The sequence below is a fragment of the Sesamum indicum genome, linkage group LG6, assembly GCF_026168435.1.
Source record: "Sesamum indicum cultivar Baizhima isolate 11 linkage group LG6, ASM2616843v1, whole genome shotgun sequence".
Lineage (NCBI taxonomy): Eukaryota > Viridiplantae > Streptophyta > Magnoliopsida > Lamiales > Pedaliaceae > Sesamum > Sesamum indicum.
Genome location: NC_142662.1, coordinates 26,051,654 through 26,073,486, shown reverse-complemented (window position 1 = coordinate 26,073,486; position 21,833 = coordinate 26,051,654). Strand labels below are relative to the sequence as shown.

The following is a 21,833-nucleotide window of genomic DNA, read 5'->3' as shown; positions in this document are numbered from 1 at the left end:
TTAAATATATTTTTTACGAGAAATTCCAAAGTGAGTGTCTATCACTCTTTATAAAGATAAAAAATATTTTCTATGAAAATATGATAATTACAATATTACTATATAAAGAAACATATCGTCCCTGAATTGTTTTGAAATATGAATTCAACAAAGACGACAAATAATGATACAAAGTATTAATCTTTCCACCACTAATATGGGAGTAAAAAGACAACAACGCGTTCATTTATTATATTATTCTAAAATTTAAAATTAAAAGGATTAAAATTCAAACATGAGCGTCGGAGAAAAATATAAAATAATTAGTAATTGGTATGGTACAGACAAGATCAACTGCCCTTTCTCCAGATGCCAAACAGGAAAACGAGTATTAGTTAAACTGTTTAAATATTTTTAAATTTAAATCAATAATTAGCCACTAATTAATCACTAATAGAATTGAAATAAAGAAAGAAAGAAACAATAATAATAAAGAGAAAAGGAAAAGGAAAAGAAAAGTGACAGGCCTTCACGTTGTGGGCATCGATCTCCGGGATCCACGTGGAGGATTAATGGGCGTGGATCCCACGCTGATGTGGCGTATCGCGAGTTTTAGGAAGGAACAAAAGGGTTTAAGAGGAAAGGAAAAAGAACAGGGACAGAGAGAGAGAGATGCAATATATATAAGATAAATATAAAATATATATTATATATATTTTTATAATTTTTTTGGTTAGAGAGAGAAAAATGGGAAGGGGATATAGAGAGAGAAACAAGGCGCGGAGAGGGCGTCCGAAACAAGAGAGAGAGAAAGCGCTGCAATTTTTATTTTCTTCTCTTTGCTGCTCTCTAATAAGCCTTTTCTTTCTACTCCCATTCTCTAGGGCGAAATCCAAGATTTAGAAGGCCGCCTCGATAATCTAAAAGGGAATTACTCTGTTGTTGACTGACGTTTTTTGGTTCTTTACCACAACGGAGGATTAATTCATCATCATCATCATCATCATCATATATATGTTAATATATATATATAGATCACGATTATTTTCTTGAATTAGCAGGACTAGATTGGAGAGAATAGATGCACGTATATACGGGCATATGTATATACAGATCTTGCCGCTCTTAATCCCTAATTTCACTACGATTGATCACATTTGGTTTTTGGTTTGTTATTTGTTTCTGTAAATATATTAGGGAAATGAGCTGGAAGATCCTTCTAGAGGTAATCTAGAAGGGTTTGGGTTTTGGATCTGATTGCTGGTTTTGGAAACGCCCAAGTTTGGCTCTCGTATGAGAGAGCTGTTGTGTTTTATATATTTTTGTTATCTATTGTATCTAGCTGAGGTTTCTGCTTGTATATGTTCGGGAAATCAAGTGGGAAGAAAACGATGAAATGGGTAACATTGCTTAAAGACTTTAAGGAGAAAGTCGGTTTGTCCCAGGCCCAGGCGTCGGCTTCAACAACTCCATCATCTCCGCCCTTCAGAGAAAGCAGCAGCAATGCCAACTATCTGTCGCCATTCAGCCAAGATTTTTCGTTGTCGCCTTCTAGGTTAGTTTTTAACTCAAGAATTTTGACCGAGAACTCAACTTGGTTCTGCGCTTTACTATTTTCCGATAGGGGGAAAACAATGATCAATCAACTGCTGTACTGTCTAGCCAATAGGGATGTTTGTCAGCTAAAAGTCTGCCTGACTACTTTGTAGTTCGATGACAATAGGCGATGACTGGCTAATACTAGGAAATTTTTCGTTCACATTTCTCTTATGTGCATACTGGAGCATGTATGCTGTCAATGAAATAACTGGAAAAGTTGATGACTATATGTACAATTCAGATAAAAATCATGATATTAGCTGAGATATAATGCTACCCCGACATTGTCAAATTGTAGAAAGAGGTTTGAATACTATGAAGGTAGAGGTTGCTTGAGTTATAAGTATGACTTCTTGATAAAGTAAAGCGAGATGCTTTTTACTTAAAAACTGTAACCACTTTTACTGGGTTTCTTTGATTCGCCCATTAATTGCTTTTGTATTTGATTATCCAAAACTCTATTATGAAGGTGATTGTGAAATTGAAATGGCATGCTTTGGTCCAATAGTAGCACACTTACTCAAATATTTGCAGATATATAGGTATTCTCAAGTGGCTTAATTAAATTGGGCAGGTCTGAGATAGTAACATTAATTTCTGGGAAATATTTTAAGATCTTAATTCCATAATGGGACCTTCGTATGAGTTGGATTAGCGATTTTCAAACATATGGGCCTGTGCTCTGAACTCTGTAGATTGCACTCAGTGTTTAGCACAGAGAAGAGCACATGCTACCATACAAAAAATGGTGACCCATGGTATTTATTTTACCTTATCTGGCTTTAGGGTTGGATATTCAATAAAATTAAACTCCTCAACAATGTCAAGGTAATAACTAAATAAGTTTGTAGGGAATACACATGTGACTTAAAGGAGCAAGGTGATTCCTGGAATTAGCCGTTGCTAGGCTCTTAGATCTTCAACTCCAGTTCAATGATGTGAACATTCTTTGGAAAATTTCAGTTGGTCTGTGCGTATTTGATGTGAGCTCGACCAATATTTTATGGAGATGATTCGAGCTTGTACAGTGTGCTATATACTATAACCAGGTGTAAAGCCAAGCTGAAACAGGTTTCCATACACAAATGCGCTTGTTTTTTTTTTTGTTATGACTCATGACCATTTGATCCAATGTCAAGGAGCTTAGATGAAGCCTGAGCTACTTGAGCCATTTACAGCGCCTCATCACATGATATCATAATTTAGTTGCTCTGTCCAGCCTCAAAGTGTAAAAGATTGCATTTGTACTTAAATCCATTTTCCTTTGCATGCCTCGTTAGGCACATCCCTTCTGTATTTGAAGTTCAGTTTTGACAATAAAAAGGTTAAATAATGAGCATACTCTTGGTTTTTGCTCCTTACGAAGAGCAATTTTTTATTGAAACCCTCTAATATCTTTTGGTTTTGAGGCTTTGAGTGCTATAAAATGATCAGTATTCCTTAAATTCCAAATATTTGGTGCAATTAGCTCCCACCCAGATGAGATTCATAAAAAGGGTTCTGAGATGGAGCGCCAGCAATTATTTAGCAAAACTCATCGGACCCTTTTTGTTTCTGTTTAACAGAGATGGTTTAGATTAAAAAAACTCTCTTGGGATTTACAGAAATTCAGGAAATTGCATAACTACAATTCTTGGTTTTCTTCTTATCTGTATGGGCTCTAAATAACTTTTGGGAGGTTTGAACTGAAGCATATGGTCAATGGAAGTTTGGAATTTTAGATAATGTATTATTGAGAGGAGGAAATAGAACTGAGATACATACAGGTTCTGAGAAGAATATTGACTGCTGAATGGAAATAAGATGTAGCATGAGAAGAGGCATTGGCTGCTGTCTGTGACAACATTAATCTCTTCTGGTTGTGTTTCTTTTTATGCTGGGATTTACACGTATAATATTGATCGGCTTTGAATCTATGCCATAATTTTTCTGTGTTATGCCTTTGCTTTTTGATTGTATTCTGCAGTTCGAATATAGAAGTGTAATCTGAAATTTCCTATTTGTCCTTTTGAAATTCTAAAGCAGAGACAAACATGAATTGGAACTGGATTTCAAGAGATATTGGGAAGAGTTTCGTTCATCTACTTCTGAGAAGGTACAGCAAGATCTAACAACATTGCAGACTTGACCTATTGTTGCTTTTTTACTAATGATCTGCTTTCCCTCACTGCCTCGAATATCTATGATTATTACTAGTGCAATGACTATTAGTTCTACTGCTATTGATATACTTCTTATCATGTTCCCTTTGTCTGCAGGAGAAGGAAAAGGCCTTGAATTGGACTGTAGAGATTTTTTGTAGATTAGAGAAGCAACACAAAAATGTTTCCCAATTAATTTCCATGTAAGAGGAAAATTTCTTTCCTTCACGTTATTTTCACTTCATATATGTGTGAAAAAATGCATTTAACTGGAAGCACACACTTTGTCTTCTATAATATGCTACATATAGGTTGTTTCCGATTTATCAGTTGTGTGAAGAACCAAATTGGGAAAAGCTTTAGTTTACGGCACTTAGCAGATGAACTATTTGACCCTCTTAAACTTCCTAGTGTAATGCAACCAATGTCTCATAGAAACTACTTGTATCTTCTTGTTTCGGTTTGGTTATCAGTGCATTTTGACATTTTATGTTAATAGATCAAATTTATTATGTTTTCAGTTGGTCTGAACTTTTATTTCTAGACTGGCATTATGAGTCTAAAATTAATGTGAACTTTTTTAAGACATACATCGATTTTATAATTGTCTAGTTATTCTATTTGAGTTTTAACTTTTGTGGTCAGAATAATATTATTTTCTGATATGTGGGCTGCAACCTATGCAGGTTGGTAGAGACACACATTTTTTCTTTTGTTGTTGGAAGGGCATTTGTAACAGATATAGAAAAATTGAAGCTTAGCAGTAAAACGAGATCTTTGGAAGCTGAGAAAGTTTTGACATTTTTCTCGGAAACCACAAAGGTGCTCACATATGCTGATAAATGAAATACTATTCCTACTTTATGTTAAATCCATGAAATTTTGTATCTTCATGACCACTTACGCCCATAGTCCTCTGCAGGATGGCATTAGACCTGGTGGGAATCTATTACATGCAGTGGAAGTCCTTGTATCCGGGGTTTGTGCTTTATCCCTTCTAAAGACTTAAATATAAAGGGCTATTAGCTTTCTGCATAATCTCTGCTCTGTCGTATGAAGTTAAATTAGCTTATGTTCTATGTCCAAGTTTGACGTGGCCAATATTTGACAGACTCTGTAGAAAAGCATGAGAGCACGCTATTCAGTTTTCCCAGTTTATTTTGCACCCCATGCAACCTTTCCATGTCTTCGGTATCTTTCTTTTGAATGAAGAATTTGGAAAGAACCAACTACGTTTTTACGGGTTCTGTATCTGTCACCATTATTCTGAAAAGCAAAGTGGATGTAATAGAATTCACGATATGAAATCAGATTTCTATTTGATAGTGGACTATGATGTTTCTATATGGTGCTGATTGGACCAAGTGTTATGTGCCATAGCATTTGGATGCTTTAAATTTGAATGAAGTTGCTCCTATGTTTGAAGCATGGATTTGGTTTTTAAAGACTGACAATTGATTGTGATTAATTAGATTGACGTGCTTTATTGATAGTAACTGATTTGTGGCCACGAATATGCTTTGAGTTTTGTCTGTGTGTATAAGTGCATCTTGTTCTTCTCTTAGTTATTTTACCAATTCTTTTACTTTTTTTTACTCACGCGGTTATGTGTCTACAGCCAATTGATAAACAATCGTTCCTTGATTCTGGGATCTTATGCTGTCTCATTCATATCCTAAATTCTCTTCTTGCTCCTGATGGGGGAAGTCACTCAAAGGATACAAATGACAACGTGGAGTTGCCACCAATGGGTGGAAGTAATAATGCTGAAACCAGGCCTGTTCGCCAGCTAGAGGTGCCTTTTTTTTTCTAATGTAGATGTTATTTCCTATCTGAAGTGCTAAGCTGGCGCACTCTGCTGTTTTTCCTATTTGGCATGAACTTTACAGTGGTATTGTCTGTATTAATATTTGTGTATTGTCACGTAATGCATTCCAATATTTTCTTTCATCAATTTATAGGTCTATCTCCTTCACATGCTCTGTGTCAGCTTCAAAAGAGGGAGTGAGGGGCAGAGAGGAACTTTGTAGATTTGATCTTATATGGAAATAAGTGATCGAACCACAAATTGAAATTTATGTATTGTATTTATTGATTTATGTTTTGGGTCCCTGAGTTTGCTTTTGAAATGTAAATATGCAGAACATATTTTGTCATCCTTGTTATATTGAAATTTATATATTTATGCTTTGTATTGTTCAATATTATTGATATAGATCGCAAGTGCCCCTTGCTTGAATGCGTTCTATTAGTTGCTTTTGTAGATATTCTGATTCTGGATAAAATCTTGTGGTATAACATAATTCAGAGTTTCCTCTATCTTCTTGTAATTAAGATCATCCCTGGTAATAGAGAAGTAGTTTACTGGTTGTGACTTTGTGTAAGTGGCAGTGCGCTTGATCTATGATTCAAATATTCCTTACCTCTGTTGGAATTTTTTTGCTAGGTTGAGGGCAGTGTTGTACATATTATGAAAGCATTGGCCAGCCATCCGTCAGCTGCTCAAAGTCTGATAGAGGATAATTCACTTCAGTTACTATTTCAAATGGTTGCCAATGGTTCTTTGGTGGTGTTCTCTCAATACAAGGAGGGTCTTGTCCCTTTGCATGCCATTCAGCTCCACAGGCATGCCATGCAGGTAATATCATGTTGCATCTGCTGCTAAACCAGCAATAAGTTGTTTGGATAGATAAATACCTAAGCACGTCTTCATTTTTCCCCCTGAATTGGTGAACTGATAGTCCTTTGTTCTAATGTCCAGATTCTTGGTCTTCTTTTGGCTAATGACAATGGCTGCACTGCCAGCTACATACGGAGGCATCATCTGGTACCTATAATCTATATGCGCTCATGCATAGATACATGTGCATGCACCTAATTGCATTGCTCTGTTAATGATATGTTGTACTCGTGAAATTAATTACCAATAAGAATGGGCATTCTAGGGTGTAATATCTTGTTTCCCCATTCTTTAATTTCCTTTTTCTTTTAAACCAAGTATTTTTTAATTAGCTGTGTTTAACTCCTCTGCTCCTGCATTAAGCACTTCAATCACCAACACACAATCTTGTTTTAAATTTCAATATAATGTTGTTTTGAAGCCACTTGGAAGTGAGCTATGGCATGTTAGTTGAAGCTAAGAGGTGTTCCTTACATCAGGATATGACAACACATGGACTTCCCTAATCTATCTGTTATACTTTTACAATAAACCCTCATTGGGGAATAGCTTTTAGCTCATTTGAGTTCAAAACCTTTTTGTGGCATGCCTTCTCTTGTGAAAAATTGAGAAGAAATTATAAAAATTGACAAATTGTATAAGACACGAGCTACATATGTGATGAAGGAGTCTTTTCTTTGGTTCTTAGTATAATAATTGCTATTTCACTTGAAGTCTGAAGCTATCATGGCCTAAAAGACAAATTAAAGTCTAATGGACTTGACTCTATTTAAACACATAGGTTAGCATGGGAACAAGAACTCTAACCTTTTTCTCATCTGTAAGATACCGAAATATTTCTGGACAATTCTGTACCAGTTAAGATCAACCGGATTACCGCTTGTTTTAGTTCAGTTTGCCACCTCTATTGCTAAAAGCTGCCTGGTCCATTTTCTGGACAAAGCCCTCTGTGATTTGCCCCTGTCTTAAACAAACCTTTGTCATATGCCTGTCTTCCTTATTTAGCTGACAAGCATGATTCATCTCAATAAACATAAATCAAATTTAATTGAGGGCAAAGGCCATAGGATATATACTATCCAAGATGTATAAAGATATATGTACTGTCAAAGTTGTATAATTGAATAACTAATATTTATCTTTCTCAAAGATCCATTGACTCCTTATAAGACTGGGGTCGAGTAGGTGCTCCTGTAAAGGAAATGAGAATGTTATTTGTTCTTCAAATATTGTCTTCCTAGTTTGCCTCACTTTGATTATCCTTATGACTAGAGAACTTAGCTTTTAATCTTTAACATTGACACCTCTTATTTTTCGGTTTGCCAGATAAAAGTGCTTCTAATGGCTGTAAAGGATTTCAATCCTGATTGTGGGGATCCTGCCTACACTATGGGCATTGTGGACTTGCTTCTTGAATGTGTTGAATTGTCATATAGACCTGGTAATGTGGCAATGTCTCCCACTCAATTAAAGAGGAGCATGTAGTTAGATTCATGTTTGTTCATGTTACAGAAAGGCTATATTTTCTATTACACAGAACTTGTGTATTGCGATTTGCTTCATTTTAACTGTCGAAAGTGGATTAGTGGCCCATTTTGCTTCATTATCTATGGTGGTGATTGAACTTAAACCATTGATTCTTGGACTTGTATTGGATTGCTGAATAGACTTTGATATTGATTATCTGCACTTTTTGCATGCAGAAGCTGGTAGTATCAGACTCAGGGAGGATATTCATAATGCTCATGGCTATCACTTCCTGGTCCACTTTGCTTTGACTCTGTCAAAGAATAGAGGTGGTGAAACTCTCTATTCCAACTCACCTTCTGATGACTCCTCTTTAGACAGTTTACATGCAGCTGGGGGGCTGGAGATAACAAATTTGATAGAAAAAGGAGGAAACGACTCACCACACAGTCTTTCCCCAACGCTTAGTAGGCTTCTTGATGTCATTGTTAATTTTGCCCAAGCAGGTCCGTCAGATGGTCCAGGGTCATCTGGATTAAAAGCTTCAAAAAGTTCTCACCCAAAGCCTAATGGGCATGGCAGAAGCCGGACATCATCTTCTGATCGCATAGCTGATGATATCTGGGAGAAGGATAATGATAAAGTCAAAGATTTAGAAGCTGTACAAATGTTGCAGGACATTTTAATTAAAGCAGAAAGTACAGAACTGCAGGCAGAAGTACTAAATAGACTGTTTAAGATGTTCTCTAGTCATCTTGAAAACTACAAGTTATGTCAGCAATTGAGAACTGTTCCTCTCTTGATCCTCAATATGGCTGGTTTCCCTTTGTCTCTGCAGGAGATAATCTTGAAAATTCTTGAATATGCAGTGAGTGTTGTGAATATCATCCCCGAACAAGAGTTGCTTTCACTTTGTTGCTTACTGCAGCAACCAATAACCTCTGAATTGAAGCATACAATTCTATCCTTTTTTGTTAAACTCTTATCATTCGACCAACAGTACAAGAAAATCCTTAGAGAAGTGGGTGTGCTAGAGGTTCTGTTGGATGATTTGAAGCAGCATAAATTTCTGCTGGGACCAGAGCAGCTCACTGTTGACCACGGTGGACTGGAGAGAAAAAATAGCTCTAGCAGCTTCAAGAAGCACTTGGACAGCAAGGATGCTATACTTTCTTCTCCAAAACTCTTAGAGTCTGGTTCCGGGAAATTACCGCTTTTTGAAGTTGAGGGGACAATTTCTGTTGCTTGGGATTGTTTGGTTTCCTTATTAAAGAAAGCAGAAACCAATCAAGCATCATTTCGTTCTGCTAATGGTGTGACTTTTTCACTTCCTCTTCTGGCTTCTGATATACACCGCTCAGGTGTTCTTCGGGTGTTGTCATGTTTGATTATTGAGGATGTCAAACAGGTAGCAAGGATGTATTCCTCTCATCTTATTCTTTCCTTATTTATATTTCGTATTCTTATTGCTTTGAGTTTACTTTTGTACTTTAAATTAAGTTGTCTCCATGCTGGAAGTTTGAGTGTTTGTCCTTTCTCCCCTTCTTAAGTTTTGAATTTGTGGTGTCAGATTATCTTGGAACTGATCATCAAGACCTCAAATGCTGCCTAAGATTTGTTTTGTTGTTGGCCTTGAGTAGCATGGTTTATGTGATACATCTAGTGGTATCTTGAATCCTATACTAGTTTTGATCTTAACTATATGTTGTACATTTATATGAAAGTGAAAGTGCTAGAAATATTTTCTTGTTCTCAAACAAATTGATTTATTTCAATGTCAGTCACAAATATAAATGAAATATCTCCATTAAATGGACAACTAATTTTGTCTGTATCTTTTACATTTTTGACATTAGTACTTCTTGCTTGCCTTGAAATTGGTCAAGGAGATAGGTACCAGTTTACTTATGTATACTATTTGTCGAAAATTTATGGCTACTTGCTGTCTTCTGAAAGTTGGTTTTTGCTAACTTATTTATTTGTAATATACTTGTGTTCATGATGGAATATGGCATTTCTGGTTCTTGCTGACAGTTGCACATTGTTGTATAATATGCTTTCAACTAGTGATATCTTGTTGTATGAATTCTGCTGTGTGAAGGAACTTGATTTCCTGTTCTTGAACTTGTAAATCTACTTGTGTTTAAGTTGCAATCATTTCTATTTTCTCAGGTCCATCCAGAAGAATTGGGTGCTTTGGTTGAAATTTTGAAAAGTGGAATGGTTACGAGCACATTGGGATCCCAATACACACTTCAAGATGATGCAAAATGTGATGCTTTTGGAGCCTTATGGCGGATATTAGGCACTAATGGCTCAGCTCAGAGGGTTTTTGGTGAAGCAACTGGGTTTTCTCTTTTATTAACCACACTTCATTCTTTTCAGAGTGATGGAGAACAGAAAAACCAACCTTCTATATCTGTATGCATTAAGGTTTTTTCATACATGTTGCGTGTAATGACGGCGGGGGTTTCTGATAATGCTATTAACCGGACAAAGGTGCACTCCATACTATCTTCACAGACCTTTTATGATCTTCTCTGTGAGTCCGGGTTAATTTGTGTTGAATGTGAACGCCAAGTCATACAATTGTTTCTGGAACTTGCTCTAGAGGTGGTTCTTCCACCATTTCTGAAATCAGAAGAGGCAAAAGTATCTCATACTGTAGAAAATGAATCAGCTAGTTTTCTTTTGATTACGCCATCTGGTTCTCTCGTCCCTGACAAAGAACGGGTGTATAATGCTGCTGCTGTCAGAGTGCTCATACGTGCTTTGCTGCTTTTCACTCCAAAGGTGCAACTAGAATTGCTGAACCTTATTGAAAAGCTTGCTTGTGCCAGCTACTTCAATCAGGAAAACCTGACATCTGTAGGTGCGAATTTACTAATCAAGTTTCAACTTATTTTGCTGATTTTTGTAAGCATCTATAACAGTTTTCTTCCAAACACTGCTAGGTTGTGTGCAACTTCTTTTGGAGATTATATATCCCTTGCTCTCGAGTACATCCCCATTGGTTTCTCATGCTTTGAAGATTGTGGAAGTTCTTGGTGCCTACAGGTAATGCCAATTATTAGTGCAGGAATCGCTGCATGTATAGAATTTGATGGGCCTGCTAACTGTGTTGATCTGAGGATACCTGTTTTTGATCTACAGGCTCTCTGTAGCAGAACTTAGAATTCTTGTCAGGTATATTTTCCAAATGAGGCTTTCGAGTTCTGGCCGGTGTCTTGTTGAGATGATGGAGAGATTGATTCTTTCAGAGAACACGGGCTCGGAAGATGTTTCTCTTGCAACCTTTGTGGAGTTGGACATGAGCAAGATAGGGCATGCTTCCATTCAAGTTCCATTAGGGGAAAGGTCATGGCCTCCTGCTGCTGGTTATTCTTTTGTTTGTTGGTTTCAGTTCAGAAATCTTTTAAGATCACCGGGAAAGGAGACTGAGGCCCCTAAAACTGGATCTTCTAGAAGGCATGGCATGGCAAGTGGACAACAAGTTGGACCCCAGGTTCTTAGGATATTCTCTGTTGGGGCTGTAGATAATGGAAGCGCTTTCAATGCCGAACTCTCTCTGCAGGATGATGGGCTTCTAACCCTCGCAACGAGCAATTCTTCCTCCTTGACCTTTTCTGGGCTAGAAATGGAGGAAGGTAGGTGGCATCACCTGGCAGTTGTGCATAGCAAACCAAATGCTTTGGCTGGGCTATTTCAAGCTAGTGTTGCTTATGTTTATCTTAATGGAAAGCTAAGACACACTGGGAAACTCGGATACTCTCCTTCTCCTGCAGGGAAATCTCTGCAGGTCACAATTGGAACACCGGTTGCTTGTGCAAGGGTTAGTGATTTGTCATGGAGGCTCAGATCTTGCTACCTTTTTGAGGAGGTACTCTCACCTGGTTCCATATGTTTCATGTACATTCTTGGAAGAGGATATAGGGGGCTTTTCCAGGACACCGATCTGTTGCAATTTGTTCCAAATCAGGCATGCGGTGGAGGCAGCATGGCTATTTTAGATTCTTTAGATACAGACGTACCTTTGACCTCCAACATGCAAAAGCCTGAGACTGCAGGCAAGCAAGGGATCTCTAAGGTGGATCATAGTGGAATTGTTTGGGACTCTGATAAATTAGGAAATCTATCATTGCAGTTGTGGGGTAAGAAAATGATATTTGCATTTGATGGAACTAGTACAGAGATGTTCCGAGCATCTGGAACCTTATCTGTGCTCAATCTAGTTGATCCGCTGTCAGCTGCTGCCTCTCCTATTGGGGGTGAGTAATTGAAAATCTTCATTATACAGTGTCTGTAGGTTCAAATTCAATCATATGTACTCTGCAAGATTTGATTTCTTAGGTATAGTATTTTTCTTTTCTAATTGATTAATCTATTTTTGGATTTCCTCCAGGGATACCACGTTTTGGTCGACTTCTTGGAGACATTTATGTCTGTAAGCATTGTGTTATTGGTGATACAATACGCCCTGTTGGTGGCATGGGTGTTGTCCTTGCACTTGTTGAAGCCGCTGAAACTAGGGACATGCTTCACATGTCGTTGACGTTGCTCGCATGTGCACTTCATCAGAATCCTCAGAATGTGAGAGATATGCAGAAGTTCCGAGGATACCACTTGCTAGCTCTTTTTCTTCAGCGCAGAATGTCATTATTCGACATGCAATCACTTGAGATTTTCTTCCAAATTGCTGCATGCGAGGCTTCTTTCTCTGAACCAAGAAAAATTGGGACCGTGCAGAACGCCCTGTCACCTGGTGCCACCATTAATGAAACCAGCTTTGAAGACCTTAATCTGTCGAAGTTCCGTGATGAATTTTCATCAGTTGGGTCGCAAGCGGATATGGATGATTTTTCTGCACCTAAGGATTCATTTAGTCATATTTCAGAGTTAGAAAATACAGATATGCCGGAGACTTCTAATTGCATTGTTCTGTCCAATGCCGATATGGTTGAACATGTCTTGTTGGATTGGACCGTTTGGGTGGCAGCACCAATCCCAATTCAAATTGCTTTACTTGGATTTCTTGAGCATCTAGTCTCCATGCATTGGTATAGAAACCACAACCTTACAATTCTCCGCAGAATTAATCTTGTTCAACATTTACTTGTGACCCTGCAGAGAGGTGATGTTGAAGTGCCAGTGTTAGAAAAATTAGTTGTGTTACTAGGTGTCATTTTGGAGGATGGATTTCTTCAGTCAGAACTTGAGCTTGTTGTGAGGTTTGTAATTATGACATTTGATCCACCAGAACTGACATCACGCAATCATATCTCACGAGAATCAATGGGGAAGCACGTTATTGTACGGAATATGTTACTTGAGATGCTAATTGATCTCCAGGTGACCATCCAATCGGAGGAGTTGCTTGAGCAGTGGCATAAAATTGTTTCATCAAAATTGATTACTTATTTTCTTGATGAGGCTGTTCATCCTACCAGTATGAGATGGATAATGACTCTTCTAGGTGTGTGCATTGCATCTTCTCCTACATTTGCACTGAAATTTCGCTCAAGTGGAGGTTATCAAGGTTTGACAAGGGTGCTTCCAAGTTTCTATGATTCTCCTGATATATATTACATTTTATTTTGTCTGATGTTTGGGAAGCCTGTATATCCAAGATTACCAGAGGTCCGCATGCTCGACTTTCATGCACTCATGCCAAGTGATAGTAGCTGCGGAGAGTTGAAATTTGTAGAACTTCTGGAATCTGTTATCGCTATGGCAAAATCAACATTTGATAGGATAGTTATGCAGTCAATGCTTGCACATCAAACTGGCAATCTTTCTCAAATTGGTGCTAGCCTTGTTGCTGAGCTTGTAGATGGGAATGTAGACATGGCTGGGGAGCTCCAAGGTGAAGCTCTGATGCATAAAACTTATGCTGCTCGCTTGATGGGTGGAGATGCATCAGCACCTGCTGCTACTACTTCAGTTCTGAGGTTTATGGTTGATCTTGCAAAAATGTGTCCGCCTTTTTCAGCTGTCTGCAGACGGGCTGAGTTTCTTGAAAGCTGTGTTGATCTCTATTTTTCCTGTGTCAGGTCATAACACATTTGATATCTAGCCTCTAAGACTATCAATATTTCAAAGCTTTTATTATGGTTAATGCTTGCTAAACAAAACTTAATCAGTTTACGTCACCTGTGGCTCATTTACTTTGGTTAACTAAGTCTGTCTCTTTGTTAATTCAGGGCTGCTCATGCTGTGAGAATGGCAAAAGAACTCACTGTTAAAACTGAGGATAAGAATTTGAATGATTGTGATGATAGCACTAGCTCCCATAACACTTTCTCTAGCTTGCCTCAAGAGCATGAGACGTCAGGAAAGACCTCTATTAGTATAGGGAGCTTTGCACAGGGTAATGTGAGTGCTAGTTCCGAAGATATGTCAACTTTCCCAAATAACATGGCAGGTGAGAAACCAGAGATAGCTAGTGTTGCAACAGTACCGGAATTGGACAAATCAGTGAAGGAAGATGCACAGGCTGTGGTAACCGGTGATGGTGAGGCATTAGACCAGCTTTCTAATGCCACTTCTGGCAGCAATGAGTTCAATTTTCGTGATACGAAAAGTACACCAGATCATATTAATCAAAATGATTCACAGAGTTCTATGTCTTTCACTTTGCATGAATCTCCTATTTCATCTGAGAGATCTAGTTCCAAGATTCCTCTGACCCCGTCTTCTTCTCCAGTTTTAGCATTGACATCTTGGCTAGGTAGTGCCAGTCACAATGATATAAAAGTCCAGCCAGTCTCAGTTGCATCCATGGAGTCCTCTCTGTCTGTGAATGATACTAATTCCTCTTCGGACTTGAAGTCTGCTTCTCAGACTCAATCTGCATCTAACACTTTGTTTGTGATCAGTCCAAAACTTATTCTTGAAGTGGATGATTCTGGCTATGGAGGTGGGCCCTGTTCTGCTGGTGCTACTGCAGTTCTAGATTTTCTGGCTGAGGTTCTATCTGATTTTGTCACCGAGCAGATGAAAGCTGCATCAGTTGTTGAGACTGTGTTGGAAAGTGTACCTCTATATGCTGATGCTGAATCTGTTTTAGTTTTCCAGGGATTATGCCTTACCAGATTGATGAACTTCCTCGAAAGGCGTCTCTTACGAGATGACGAGGAAGATGAGAAGAAGTTAGATAAGGCCCGGTGGTCTTCAAACTTAGATGCACTGTCCTGGATGATAGTTGATCGGATGTATATGGGAGCTTTTCCGCAGCCCGCTGGCGTATTGAAGACTCTGGAGTTCTTGTTATCCATGTTGCAGTTGGCAAATAAAGATGGTCGGATTGAAGAAACAATTCCAACTGGCAAAGCACTCCTTTCTATTGGTAGAGGAAGCAGACAACTTGAATCGTATATATATGCCCTCTTTAAAAATATGAATCGCATGATATTATTCTGTTTCCTGCCATCATTCTTGTTCACTATAGGGGAAGATGAACTTCTCTCACGTTTGGGCTTGCTGAATGAACCTAAGAAAAGATTGTTTCTTTACTCTTCACCAGAGGAAGGAGGAATTGATATTTTCTCAGTTTTACAGTTACTGGTTGCCCATAGGCGAATAATATTTTGCCCGAGTAATCTTGAAACAGATCTACATTGCTGTCTTTGTATAAATTTAATATCTCTGCTCCACGACCCTAGACAAAATGTTCAGAATGCAGCTGTTGATATTCTCAAGTATCTTCTGGTACATCGTAGGGCTGCACTTGAAGAGTTTTTTGTCTCTAAGCCAAACCAAGGGCCTTCACTGGATGTTCTACATGGTGGTTTTGATAAGCTTCTGACTGGGAATTTATCGGGATTTTTTGAATGGTTTCATAGTTCTGAGTCAGTTGTCAATAAAGTGTTGGAACAGTGTGCGACAATTATGTGGGTGCAGTATATTACAGGGTCAGCAAAGTTTCCTGGAGTGAGGATAAAGGGCATGGATAGTCGTCGGAAGAGAGAAGTGGGAAGAAAATCAAGGGACATCTCAAAACTGGAGCAAAGACATTGGGATCAGGTGAATGAAAGGAGAATCGCACTTGAATTGGTTCGGGATGCCATGGCTACAGAATTACGTGTTATCCGTCAGGACAAGTATGGATGGGTGCTTCATGCTGAAAGTGAGTGGCAAACTCATCTACAACAACTTCTACATGAGAGAGGAATATTTCCAATTAGTAAATCTTCTATTGATGCAAAGGAGCCTGAGTGGCAGCTTTGCCCCATTGAAGGTCCATACAGGATGCGCAAAAAGCTAGAACCGTGCAAACTGAAGATCGATTCCATCCAAAATATTCTGGAAGGACAACTTCTGCTAGGGGAAGGAGAACTGCCCAAGGAGAAAACTGAAAATCAGGATCATTTCTCTGAAACTGGATCCGATGTCTTTTTCAATATTTTAACTGGCAAGTCAAAGGATGAATCTTTCAGTGCTGAATTGTATGATGAATCAACTTTCAAAGAATCAGATGATGCTCGGGATATAGCTTTTTCTGGGGTTGGATGGAATGATGATCGAGAGAGTAGCATAAATGAAGCGAGTCTGCACTCAGCCACTGAATTTGGTGTTAAGTCCAGTGCTGCATCCATTCAAAGAGCAGAAAGTATTCGAGGTAAATCTGATTTAGGATCCCCGAGGCAATCTTCTTCCTTAAGAACTGATGAAGCGAGAATCTCAGAGGATAAGACAGATAAAGAATTAAATGATAATGGTGAATACTTGATCAGACCTTATCTGGAACCTTTTGAAAGGATCAAGTATAAGTACAACTGTGAAAGAGTTGTGGGTCTTGACAAACACGATGGTATATTTCTGATTGGAGAACTTTCGCTGTATGTCATTGAGAATTTTTACATTGATGATTCTGGGTGTATATGTGAAAAGGAGAGTGAAGATGAACTCTCCATTATTGATCAGGCTTTGGGTGTAAAGAAAGATTTTTCTTGTAGCATGGATTCACATTCCAAGTCAACTTCATCGTGGGGTGCTGCAGTGAAGGCATATGCTGGGGGTAGAGCATGGGCGTACAATGGTGGTGCCTGGGGTAAGGAAAAAGTAGCCAGTAGTAGTAATGTGCCTCATCTTTGGCGGATCTGGAAGCTTGACAGTGTCCATGAGCTTTTGAAGCGTGATTATCAGCTCCGTCCGGTTGCTATTGAGATTTTCAGCATGGATGGTTGCAATGACCTGCTGGTTTTCCACAAAAGAGAGAGAGAAGAGGTTTTCAAAAATTTGGTGGCCATGAATCTACCCAGGAACAGCATGTAAGTTCCTTGGTTGCTCCTGGCTCCATATAGTTCCTTTTTTCTTGCTTTTCATTTCTGGTTCTGTAAGTCAGTTGATTTTGTCTCCAAAGCTAATTTGACAGAGCGGTTTATTTGTTTCATGCTTCTGGAGTAGATGACATTTTCACCATGCAGTAGCAGTAATCTACTCTCTTCTCCACAAATAAAAAAAAATCTAATCAATTATTTGGAGCTGTTTGGTTGAAGTTTTGTTTTGATTGTCAATTTGATCTTGTGGTCATATCACATTAGAAGAAAAATATAAACCATTATGAGGACATGGTGGTTGGGCATTGTGAATGTGTACTTGACTCGTCAAGATGCTTCAGAGATTTCCTACTGGTGGTGTATGCTTTCTGGAAGAAACTCTACACATTATTTTTGCCGAATTGGTATCCTCAGGGACTATCGAATCATAATGTTTACTTGATTATCTTAAAAGCTTGTTGCTAAACACTTTTCCGTGATTAAATGCTCCTATGTCCAGTTTGGAATGTTTATGTTCTCTTTTGTAAAATTGTATTAGATGTCAGTCTTGCTTAAAATACATGATGGGGTTGGGAAGGAATTTTACGTCTCTCCTAGATCAGGGTAAAGATTTACAAGGTTTGGAACTTTTGACTTGCACCAGAACACCATGCCCTTAACTGAAGTTCAACTGATGAAAGGTTATTTTCATGTTCATAGTCTTCTTTTTTGTTGTTAATATCACTGCATGAGACAGAATGAATGAGAGTTCTTATGAAATAAAGGCATCAAGAATTTGAAATTCTTGCTTTCGGGTTTATGGATACTCTTGTCCTTGCTAGTTTCTTAAACTTCTTTTTGTTAGTGTGGTGTGCTCTGTTTTCAGCAACTATGAGTGGTTTTGTATTTTTCTCTTGAGACCAAAATATGACTTACATTTATTTTGTGAACTATTTCAGTTTAGATGCAACAATATCTGGGTCAACAAAACAAGAAAGCAATGAAGGCAGCCGTCTTTTTAAAGTTATGGCAAAATCCTTTTCCAAGAGGTGGCAAAATGGAGAAATTAGCAATTTTCAGTATATTATGCACCTCAACACTCTTGCAGGCCGTGGATACAGTGATCTCACACAGTATCCAGTGTTCCCTTGGGTCCTTGCAGATTATGACAGTGAGAAGCTTGATTTGTCAGATCCGAAAACATTCCGGAATCTTGAGAAACCAATGGGCTGTCAGACATTGGAGGGGGAAGAGGAGTTCAGGAAGAGGTTGGCACACTATTTGCAATTTATCAATTATTATACCTGTTTTGTTGAGTTGGATTTTCTTCCAGCTTGCCCTTCTGCTTCTATTATTATACTTGTTCTGACCTTATCTGCACTCTTTTTTTGTCACATGCATATGAACACACAGATATGAGAGCTGGGATGATCCAGAAGTTCCCAAGTTCCATTACGGTTCTCATTATTCTAGCGCGGGGATCGTACTCTTCTACCTCTTGCGCCTGCCCCCCTTTAGCATTGAGAATCAAAAGCTGCAGGGGGGACAATTTGACCATGCTGATCGTCTTTTTAACAGTGTGCGGGATACCTGGTCGAGTGCTGCTGGGAAAGGCAACACATCAGATGTGAAGGAACTAATCCCAGAGTTCTTCTATATGCCAGAATTCTTGGAAAATAGGTTCGATCTTGACTTGGGTGAGAAACAGTCAGGGGAAAAGGTTTGTGAAAATTCTACAAATACTTTGTGCTGGACCTGGCTCTTGTAAAATGGATGCTTTCCTCATCCTTTTCTGCTATTTTTGTTTTTGAATCGCGTTTTGCTGACAGCTCATGTTCTTCTGCCAGGTGGGTGATGTTGTCTTGCCACCATGGGCCAAGGGCAGTGCTAGGGAGTTCATCAGGAAGCATAGGGAGGCATTGGAGTCTGATTATGTTTCAGAGCATCTGCATCATTGGATAGACCTCATTTTTGGATATAAACAGAGAGGGAAGGTGAGTGTCCAATTATTTTGCTTTTATTACTAAGGTGAAATTGTATTCTTCTAGACATGTTTTAAGCATCATTAATAGGGCTTTTGTTCATTTAATAGCTTTTATTGCTTAATTCTGTTTAACGGTATGGGTATTTTCATGTTTTATTGATTATTGACTGGCTCCCCATTACAGTCCTTGAATGAGAATGAAAAATATGCTCCAATGTAGTTGACCTCATGAATTTCCCACAAGGCTATAAGGTGTAGCTATGTTTGCTCAAACTTCTTACTTCTATTCCTCTGTCCAAATTAGCCCTTCTTAGGGACACCCTGAGATGATATGTTTCTTTTAGCTAGTCCTTCTTTTGGATTGCCGATATTCTCTATTTGTTTGCATTTGGGATGTGAATAGGAGAGTTGGTGAATATCAAATTGAAGCAGCTCTGTTTCTTTTTCTATCCTTGGGGGGCTCTTAAATTCGTAAGGTTGAAACTTTTGCTTATCAGAATAAGTAACTTGATAAGTACTTGAATGCAGGACTGCAATTATTCCATGTTTACATAGTTTAATCCATCATCATGCCTTGAACTCTAGTTCTCTATCCATTCATATCGTATTTTTCTTATATCTAGTTAAAATCATTTTAATTATTTTGCAGGCAGCTGAAGAAGCAGTTAATGTCTTCTACCACTATACATATGAAGGCAGTGTTGACATCGACTCAGTTACAGATCCTGCTATGAAAGCTTCAATATTAGCACAAATTAATCACTTTGGACAAACACCAAAACAACTTTTCTTGAAGCCCCATGTTAAAAGACGAACAGATAGAAGGCTTCTTCCTCATCCACTCAGGCACTCTATGCTGCTTGTTCCTCATGAGATCCGCAAGAGCTCGTCTTCTATATCACAAATTGTGACTCTCAGTGACAAAATTCTCGTTGCTGGCTCAAATAACTTGCTGAAACCAAGAACATTTACCAAATATGTCGCATGGGGTTTTCCTGACCGCAGCTTGCGGTTCGTGAGTTATGATCAAGATAGGCTTCTTTCTACTCATGAAAATCTTCATGGGGGCAACCAAATCCAGTGTGTCAGCGCTAGCCTTGATGGCCAAATTTTGGTTACTGGGGCAGATGATGGGTTGGTTTGTGTTTGGCGAATTGGAAAAGACGGACCTCGTGCTCTTCAGCAGTTGCAGTTGGAGAAATCTCTTTGTGGTCATACTGGTAAAATTACTTGTCTTCATGTTAGCCAGCCCTACATGATGATTGTGAGCGGATCTGATGATTGTACAGTAATATTATGGGATCTTAGCTCCTTGGTCTTTGTTAGACAGCTTCCTGAATTCCCTTCACCTGTTTCAGCAATCTATGTGAATGACTTGACTGGAGAAATCGTGACTGCAGCTGGTGTTATGCTTTCTATTTGGAGCATTAATGGCGACTGCCTTGCAGTTGTAAACACATCACAACTCCCATCGGATTTCATTCTCTCGCTTATGGGTTCTACTTTCTCAGATTGGCTGGACACAAACTGGTATATCTCAGGTCACCAAAGTGGTGCAGTTAAAGTCTGGAAAATGGTCCACTCCACCGAGGAGTCTGCCCAAATCAAACAAACTGGGAATCCCTCAGGTGGGCTAGCACTTGGAGATAAAATTCCTGAGTACAGGTTGATCCTACATAAGGTGTTGAAGTCCCACAAATTTCCTGTTACAGCCATCCACCTGTCAAGTGACTTAAAACATTTGTTGAGTGGGGATTCAGGTGGGCACCTGATTTCATGGACGTTGCCAGATGAGAGCTTGAGATCTTCCATGAACCGGGGGTGACTGGGGGTTAGTAGCGGTGCCATGATATGTTAGTTTCCCCTTTGGCTGGCAATTGTTTCTTGGTGGAGGTCTCTTGGAATGACTTGGCAAGCAGTTCTAGTGGCAAATTTGAGACCAACGTGCAGAGCCTGAATGTGCTAGCGGACAGCAAGAATGAAGGAGCTCCAATCTAGGACTGCAGGGATTCATGCAGGATAATTGTGAACTGAAAGATGTTCCCCTTTCCAAGCGCCTCACAGCGTCATAACAAGGATTTGGGTGGGTGCAGATGTTGTAATTCTGGTGATTGCAGGAGAGTTTTTTGCTTTCTGGCTGGAGGACCGTGTGGTGTATATAGTAAGTTTTACATGATAGTGTACAATGAGGTTTGTATAGAAGAGCAAGTGTTTGAAGAAATGAAAAGTTATGAATGGATGAGAGTCCATGCCAGGCCTTTGGGTTTGGGCAGTAGCTGCTCCATTTTTTGTTGTGAAATGTAAAACGACGAAATTCGTATATATTCCAAAACTTAAGGGGGCCAAAAGATTAACCTCTTTTTTTCTTTCTAAATTCTCCGTTGCTGTTTAACTCCTATTGAGTTATTTTGAGTTTGTTTCAAATGATTCAATTTGTTTTTTTGATTTTCGACAAGTGCTTTTTGGAATTCAGATCCTTCAAAAGTCACTTAAATTGTAGCTTGGATCTTTTTGTTAACATAACATGATTTTTTTGTATTTTCTGTAATAATAAAGTTATAATGATGGTGACTCTTCTCTTCAAAAATAAAAAATATACTGTTTACAAATGTAATGTAATTTTCCGTTGCCGGGAATCGAACCCGGGTCTCCTGGGTGAAAGCCAGACATCCTAACCGCTGGACGACAACGGAATCATTGATCGCTTAAGCAATGATTTCCATACT

The 21,833-nt window shown here is 38.7% G+C and overlaps 1 protein-coding gene and 1 non-coding gene across 3 annotated transcripts; one reads left to right on the top strand and one right to left on the bottom strand.

The window, feature by feature from the left end:
- Positions 1 to 705: 705 nt before the first annotated feature.
- Positions 706 to 21,481, top strand: LOC105163314 (protein SPIRRIG). 2 transcript variants are annotated; one of them, XM_011081621.3, is made up of 19 exons: positions 706 to 1,534; positions 3,604 to 3,673; positions 3,837 to 3,922; positions 4,406 to 4,541; positions 4,642 to 4,698; positions 5,338 to 5,514; positions 6,166 to 6,357; positions 6,481 to 6,546; positions 7,726 to 7,840; positions 8,103 to 9,274; positions 10,039 to 10,738; positions 10,821 to 10,923; positions 11,020 to 12,134; positions 12,269 to 13,916; positions 14,067 to 17,135; positions 18,083 to 18,391; positions 18,537 to 18,843; positions 18,971 to 19,117; positions 19,757 to 21,481. In XM_011081621.3, the coding sequence occupies exons 1-19, from the start codon at positions 1,341 to 1,343 to the stop codon at positions 20,930 to 20,932; spliced, it is 10,839 nt and encodes a 3,612-aa protein (XP_011079923.1). In that variant the 5' UTR covers positions 706 to 1,340; the 3' UTR covers positions 20,933 to 21,481. The 2 variants fall into 2 exon arrangements, with proteins under 2 accessions (XP_011079923.1, XP_011079922.1); XM_011081620.3 differs by having other exon boundaries at positions 3,601 to 3,673.
- Positions 21,482 to 21,728: 247 nt separating this feature from the next.
- Positions 21,729 to 21,800, bottom strand: TRNAE-UUC (transfer RNA glutamic acid (anticodon UUC)). The gene has a single exon. It is a non-coding gene; the product is annotated as a tRNA-Glu (tRNA).
- Positions 21,801 to 21,833: the final 33 nt, after the last annotated feature.